Source organism: Cryptomeria japonica, chromosome 5 (assembly GCF_030272615.1).
Source record: "Cryptomeria japonica chromosome 5, Sugi_1.0, whole genome shotgun sequence".
NCBI classification, from domain to species: domain Eukaryota; kingdom Viridiplantae; phylum Streptophyta; class Pinopsida; order Cupressales; family Cupressaceae; genus Cryptomeria; species Cryptomeria japonica.
In genome coordinates this window covers 930,756,609-930,764,758 of record NC_081409.1, presented here as the reverse complement: position 1 = coordinate 930,764,758, position 8,150 = coordinate 930,756,609, and the positions used below count along the sequence as shown (strand labels likewise).

The window sequence follows — 8,150 nt, the reverse complement described above, 5'->3', positions numbered from 1 at the left end:
AAGATGTGTTTTGAGAAATTTTCATCTCTTATCTGTGAGTAAGACAAATCGGCTCAAATTTCAAGCTAATTTATCCTTAGATTTTATTTAGTTACTATAATTTATTCAAACACAACAGTCGGTACTAGCTTTGTCCAAGCAGACAATGTTGTCTGCTTAACTAGGTAAGCACCGAACGTGAATTCAATAGCACCAATTTGCTCAATTCCTAAATAAAAGGGACATACAAAGAAACAAAGGAAATCAAATGTTAAGTGACAAAAAATTACAGAGAAAGTAGCATGTTATTGCATCTGAAAATAGCAGAGAAAGTGGCATGATAAGTGAATTTTACTGCATCCAAAATAGTGTGCAAAATAGAGAAAGTGGCATGATAAGTGAATTTTACTGCATCCAAAATAGTGTGCAAAATAGTGTGCAGCATCATCTTTTGAAAAGGATCAAGGGCAGATTAAGACTCACCTGGTGTGGGATCTTCAATAGGAAAACTTGATTTGGGATCTTCAACTGGAAAACAAATTGCCAAGTTGAGATTATCATCACCTCCTAGAGAAAAAGGACACCAGCGAGCATGGAGTCCTGCTAATAGAAGGTTGCAAACAAAGCAATGACAATTTGTATTGGAAAACAAAGCAATGACAATTTGTATTGGAAAACAAAGCAATGACAATTTGTATTGGAGCCTTCCAGAGATTTAGTATGCTTCAGGTTTGGTTATGTTTCAAGTACCTTTCGGAACATTCTCAACAAAACATTTGTGAAACATAAAAAGCTAAAAATACTGTAATTTGATTGGATAGAAAAAAAAAAGTCTTTTTTGAAAAAAAAATCAACATCATCATCCAATAATAATTAAAGAAAATAATTTACTGTTAATTATTAAATATTTTTATTATTGAAACATTTGAAAAAAAATAGAAAGCTGAAAAATTCTTTAATATGATTGGATAGCCAAAAATTAGTTTTGCATCCAACGGATGCGATAGTTACCTGCTGTCGGTAGGAACTAAAAATAATTAACTAAATAATTTTTCATTATTTATTCTTTAAAATGCCTCTCAAAATGAATTTTATTTGCTATATCAAAGTAATTATGAATTGGATGATAATGGTTAACATGAACAACTTTAGATACAGCAAATGAAAAGGCATTCGATGATATTAAATCTCATGTCCATATTGAAACTCATAATGCTAGTAATCCCCTCAACGCTCTGCATTCTGACTGTATGCAAACAACGATCGAACCACGGTCAATACTGTACTGTTTGGCACAGTCCTATTTCTTTCAGGCTCATTCCTCTCTTTTCTGTGTGCTGTGGTCTAATACGGGTGTGATTCCATATATTTCGTAGCAGCTATGGAGTAGTTAACAGAGAAGAATTTAGTCTTTGAGATTAGATTTTTGATTGTTCCCAGTTGTTCAGCAGGGGTTTCAAAGCGAGTGGTCTTCAAAGTGTCCGATTAGGGCTCTTCTTGCCCAGGTAAGTCCACAATATCCCTCTCTGGTTTGTTTCAATTTTAAAAAATGAATCTGCTTTCAAAAACCCTTGAAAATTTAGAGAATAAGCTTTTTTAAATTTATTTTAGGCGTGAATCTGAGTTAGCCATTCAAACTGAGATCTAAAATATGAGCACCAGTGAGAGACATGGTGAAATACGGTCATCTGAGAAACAGTTTTCAGAGGGCGAAATTTCGTCGGAAGAAGACAGAAAGCGAGATGATAGCGAGGATGAGAAGCATGTAACAGGCAGGAGAAATACGCCTAATGTGGGAGATCATACTAGAGGTAGGGTTTCTCATGAGGAACACAGGAACGAGAGGGATCGCGGCACAAGGCACCGAACAGACGATGGCAAATCCCATGCTGACAGGAGAGACAGAGATAGAGACAGAGACAGAGACAGAGACAGGACCCGCGAACATAAGGGAAGGCATGCTCGTAGAAGAAGTTTGTCTGTGGATAGCGATCATGATGGGATTTCCGACAGAAACCCAACGAATGACGTTAATAGGGTTTCGGAGAAAAGCTCCAGAAACGACAATGATAACGGCAAATGGCACCGATCAGATGAAGGAAAATCCCGAGAAAAAGAAAGGTTTGTTGATTCCGGAGAAGAAAAGAGCAACCGGAAGCTCTTGCACAGAAGTAGGGATGAAAAACATTCTGACAGTAAATTGGAACTCCCTGATGACAATGAGGGCAGAACTAAATCTAGGGATAAAGAGGCTGATGGCCACAAGCATAGGGATGAACTGGGTAAAGATAGGGACAGGGACAAGGACAGGGACAGAAACAGGAGAAGACACGAAGATTCTGACAGGTATAGAGAAATGGGGAGATCTGAGAAGCCGACAGAGAATTCTCAGCCCAAGATTGACAGAGGTCGCCACAAAGACAAGCTTGAAGAAAAAGATGGTTATGAGAAATCAAGGTCTCATAAGGAGACAGGTGACAGAAATAAGCACGAATTAAGTGATAAAGGGGCTTCTGGAAACAAGAGGGACAGAGAGGCAGTGGAAGTGAAAACTTCTGGTGTTGTGTCTGCTCCATCTCAGAATGGGAATGTCGAAGGTGCTGTAAGAGGAGCTGAGAAGGGTGTTGGAAGAAGTGGGGGTGTTTACATTCCCCCATTTAAGCTGGCTCAAATGATGAAAGATGTGCAAGACAAGAGCAGTGTGGAATACCAGCGCATGACATGGGATGCCCTTCGGAAGAGTATCAATGGGTTAGTAAACAAGGTAAATGCATCTAACATCAAGAACATCATTCCAGAGTTGTTTGCAGAGAATCTCATCCGTGGAAGGGGTCTATTTTGTAGGTCTTGTATGAAATCCCAAATGGCATCCCCTGGATTTACAGATGTTTTTGCTGCGCTTGTTGCTGTGGTAAATACAAAATTTCCTGAAGTTGGCAATCTGCTTTTGCGAAGAATTATTTTGCAGCTTAAGAGGGCATACAAACGCAATGACAAGCACATGTTGATAGCAGCAGCCAAATTCATAGCTCATTTAGTGAATCAACAAGTTGCACATGAGATCATTGCCTTGGAACTTCTCACCCTTTTACTAGAGAACCCCACAGATGATAGTGTAGAGGTTGCTGTTGGGTTCGTGAAAGAATGTGGTTCTTTGTTGCAAGACCTTTCACCCAAAGGTCTCTATGGGATTTTTGAAAGATTTAGAGGTATTCTCCATGAGGGGGAAATTGACAAACGAGTACAGTTTTTAATTGAAGGCCTTTTTGCAATTCGCAAAGCTAAGTTCGAGGGTCATCCAGCTGTGCGTCCAGAATTGGACCTTGTAGAGCAAGAAGATCAGTTAACACATGAAGTTTTCCTAGAAGATGAACTTGATCAAGAAGCTGGTTTGGATGTTTTCAAGCTAGATCCTGATTTCTTAGAGCATGAGGCAACCTATGAAAAACTGAAGAAAGATATCCTTGGAGATGCTTCTTCAGATGAAGCAGAAGGGGAGAATGATTCAGGTGACGATTCAGATGATGATGATGATGATGAAGAGGAAGGTGAGGAAGCACTAAGAATACAGGATGAGACAGAGACAAACTTGGTCAATTTAAGACGCACAATTTATTTGACAATCATGTCAAGTGTTGATTTTGAGGAAGCTGGTCATAAGCTACTAAAGATCAAGCTTGAACCTGGTCAAGAGATGGAATTATGCATCATGCTGTTAGAATGCTGCAGTCAAGAGAGAACATACCTTCGTTATTATGGTCTTCTTGGGCAAAGATTCTGTATGATCAATAAAATTTATCAGGAATTTTTTGATAAGTGTTTTGTACAACAGTATTCTATGATACACAGACTGGAAACAAATAAACTACGTAATGTTGCAAAGTTTTTTGCCCACTTACTTGGCACAGATGCTCTTCCATGGCATTGTCTTGCTTATATACGTCTGACAGAGGAAGATACTACTTCCTCTTCCCGTATTTTTATAAAGATTCTCTTCCAGGAGCTGGCAGAGCAGCTTGGTATATTGTTGCTTAATGAAAGGTTGAACGATCCAACAATGCAGGAGTCTTTTGATTCAATTTTTCCGAAGGACAATCCCAAAAATTCACGGTTTGCTATCAATTTCTTTACTTCTATCGGTCTTGGTGGTATCACTGAGAGTTTACGTGAGTATTTGAAGAATATGCCAAGGCTTATAATGCAGCAGCAAAAGTCTATTCCTGAGTCAGATGAATCTAACTCTAATGACGATTCTTCTAGTTCATCAGGTTCGTCAGATTCTGATACATCAGACTCAGATTCTGAGAGTGAAACTGACAGTGAGAGCAGTAAGGAGTCACCAAGAAAGAAAAATAATTCAAAGCATCACAATGAGTATGAAAAAACAAGAAGAAAGAAAAGGCCGAGGGCATCTGACTCGGAGGATGAAAGTGACAGTGATAGTTACAGTGAAAAAATCAGAAGGAAAAAGAAAAGGAATTAAAAATCTTTCTATTTAGTTATTCAAGGCTCCAGTAGACACCGTTTTCCTGGACTGTGTCAAACAAAAGAATCACTCCCAAGTGCTTTGGTTTTATAATAGATGATTATAAGATGCTACAATGTTGTCTTATGTATTTTAATAGCCACGGGTTTTAGAGTTCTGTACTTGACAGGTAATGGATAAACAGTGCTAGGAGGAGAAAATATTGAAGGCCAAGTGCAGATTATGATAATACTAGATCAATGAATCCTGTTATTTATTGAGTATTTCTTGTTTTCCATGTTGTGTGATGTACCATAAGCAAACTAGAAATCTAAATTCAATAAGATGCTTTGTGCTTAGATATTACTTTGAAAATGTCTTCTGTATCTCCCCATGGATTTGGGTATATGCTACTGCCTGGGTTTTGTCTATTTACTGTCTCCTTGATGTCAAATGCTATCCATGAGCATACATATGGCGTACCCAATGTATGAAGACCTTGAGTAATCAGACAAACCTTATATTTCTCATCAATCAAACTATAATGCCTATTCCTTCTATAGATGGTCAGGTTTGGATTGAGATCAGTATAATCAGTACCGTTTCAGCATTGACATTGTACCCAGTATTGATTTGATACCCGTGCTGTGAATGAGTAAAGAAAACAATTGATCCCTGACAAAAATTCCTTAAAACTGATAGCTTTATTACCTTTCCAGTTACAATTGTTGAAAGCTAGATATACTCACTTCTGGATTATGATAAATAGCAAAATTGTAATATTAATCTTGTAATGATATAAAATATTCTGGGATATAATCTTCTGTTTACAGGAAAGATACTGCACCTGCCTCCGTACAAAAGAAACAATCAGACATAAACCCATCAGACATTATCTCTTGGACTGCATTGAACAAAAGAATCTGTCCAAAGCTTCAATTTTGTACTACACATGATTATAGGATGGCACCATACTGGCTTATGTACTTATTCTCTTAGCCAAATTATCTTTCTGTAAAGTTTGTGTTTATCTGTTATTGCTAATTTTCTCTTAGCTGATTTTGTGCTATGGAAATTTGCTCTATTTTTGGAATAAACGAAATTCAGGATATGTAATTTTTACAAGTATAATCCTTATATTAAAGGCCTTCATATGTGCTTTATGAGCAGCTATATCCCTCCATTCAAGCAAGGAAAGATAAATATTAAAAAGCTAAGAAATGTTAAATCAGAGGATCAAAATTCTTTAATAGGTCTAGCTTGAAAGTAATTGTTGGCATGAGCTTGGAGGATGATTTGGAGCCAGGGAATTTCAGTGATGTCAGGAGAAAACACACACCTTACCTTTGTTTTTTCTGCTGTATAATGCGCCGAGGCAGAATTTTACTAATATATAGGAATATTTACATGACTGCGATCGTCTGCAACTGCCCAGAGCCTTTGGGCATACACCAGAGAAACCCATATACATCTACAGGGAGCCAGTCTGGCCACATAAGAAAAAAAACCTAGAAAGGAAGCTCCATTACAACCTACCTATCCCTACTGGGTGCCAAAAAAAGGCAAAAATTTTGCAAAGTGTTTGGCCGAAGCCATCAGGAACGGCCATAGCATCTAAGACACTTTGTAACAGAAGCTGAACATACACCAAAACAAGGCAATATATAGATAATCGGCTGTCCTTGAACAAGACACACCATACATATCTTGTCGTGTTCAAATCATGGGTGTCAACCAAAGCACCAAACTGAAGAGGCATCATAACCAAAGCTCACCCATCTTCATAGAAGGCCTCGAAATTGACCGCCTTGGCAAATTCCTCGAGCCAGGGTGAATCATCATGGTCAATCCCCTCCACCCGTTGTAGGAAATCCCATCCTGTCATTGCTTACCTCTGGTGTTGCCCCAAGCTTTATGCATCTAGACCAAGAATGAAAGGCTGGCGAGCCACCACTGCATCAGGCTCAAACAATTTCGGAATATCATCTGGCCAAGGAATGCCAAATCTAGGCTCCGCAACCACAACAATGTCAATATCATCGACTAGTACTTCGAATTTGAAGATGATGTAGGAGTAGTAGAGTCTGAACCTTAGGTTCCCCCAGGTCGAGTAGTGACATTAGGAATCAAGAAGAAATGTCTGTATTGACCCTATGCCGATTAGTAGTGGTAAAAAACTCCTTGCCCACAACCATCCAAATGGCTTCCATAGTTAAGTGCAGAGCATATTGACTGAAGTCGTTGATTAGAAATATACCCCAAAAAGGACATCTGTCTTTTGTTGCTACGTAGACAAATTGGAGTCTCCATGGTGTTGTTTGAAACTGAACCAAGCTTTGGCTGGGGTGATACTTATAGTGGTTTGTTGGCTCAAATATCAAGCCATCAATGTTGGCACGACAAAGGGCATTGATGTCCGCACGGGGGGAGAAACCACACCAACCTTCAGTCTGTCTCAGCACCGGAAGCAAGATTATCTTTCGAGGTTTGATGGGATTGATTTTGTATGCCACCAACTCAGTGCCAATCCATGAAAAAGCCACAATGGTTCTACCACAATGTAGGAGTAAATGTATCTTGTACCAAAATCTTCGTTGGACACATCTACAGCCGTCGACGAATGTTAAGCGGGTACTATCAATCCATGGTCGTGCGATTTCTTGAGGATGCCAGCCTCATCATCCATCCTATCCATTTATTCTCAGTATGAATGTATAGGGACGTAAAAGGGAAATGTCAGAATTACAACGAAGATTATCTTTCGAGGTTTGATGGGATTGATTTCGTACGCCACCAACGCAGTGCCAATCCACCAAAGAGCCATGGTGGTTCTACCACAATGTAGGAGTAAATGTATCTTGTACCAAAATCTTCGTTGGACACACCTACAGCCGTCGACGAATGTTAAGTGGGTACTATCAATCCATGGTCGTGTGATTTCTTGAGGATGCTAGCCTCATCATCCATCCTATCCATTTATTCTCAGTATGAATGTATAGGGACCCAAAAGGGAAATGTCAGAATTCTCAAGTTTGAGGTCCATTTCATCTCTTAAGTGTCATATCTGTTATTAATATAGCCACCATCCAACGAAAGAGATGGCTGTATACAATTTAAAATCCCCTACTATAGATGGTCTAATTGACCCATATTTCCTGCCCATCAACCGCCCAGTTGGACATGATGTCAGCTTTCATATTCACCTCTCTATACACGTGGTTTAACGTATATTTTTCAAAGAGATTTAAGAGGTTTGCGATCCTGTCCACCAAACCCTTTAGTCTCCAATTGGATGTTGAACTCTTCCTTACTGCATTGATGGCCAAAGCCAAGTCATCCTCGATCTCAATCCTGGCAGTATTCAAGTCTTTGCAGAATAGAAGCCCTTGGGTTAAGGCATTCAGTTCTGCCACATTATTAGTGTCCTCTTCCAAGGGGATTGGCAATCTTCCAACTACCTCCCCATCCCACAATCTGATGATGCATCCAACACTTGAGGGCCCCGGGTTTCCTCACGAATCTCCGTCGAAGTTGAGCTTATACCACCCATGTTTCAGAGGCTGCCATTTTGTTTGATTCCTTGCATTGATGGTCTCAGAATCACCTACTCGGATGAATGGGGGAATGCATAGACCATTCCACTTGAACCTCGTTTTCCCATCCTAGTTAGTGAATTTACTCATCTTGTTTGTATAACATAGCTGCC

At 39.3% G+C, this 8,150-nt stretch overlaps 1 protein-coding gene across 1 annotated transcript; it reads left to right on the top strand.

Moving 5' to 3' along the window:
• The first annotated feature begins 1,091 nt into the window (after positions 1-1,091).
• Positions 1,092-4,728, top strand: LOC131035748 (uncharacterized). The gene is made up of 2 exons (XM_057967487.2): positions 1,092-1,484; positions 1,591-4,728. Exon 2 carries the CDS (start codon positions 1,631-1,633, stop codon positions 4,460-4,462), a length of 2,832 nt encoding a protein of 943 aa, XP_057823470.2. The 5' UTR covers positions 1,092-1,484; positions 1,591-1,630; the 3' UTR covers positions 4,463-4,728.
• The last annotated feature ends 3,422 nt before the right edge of the window (positions 4,729-8,150 follow it).

Bases quoted from the DNA above. Each gene is read 5' to 3' on its own strand.
- LOC131035748 (XM_057967487.2), top strand. From the start codon at position 1,631: ATGAGCACCAGTGAGAGACATGGTGAAATACGGTCATCTGAGAAACAG.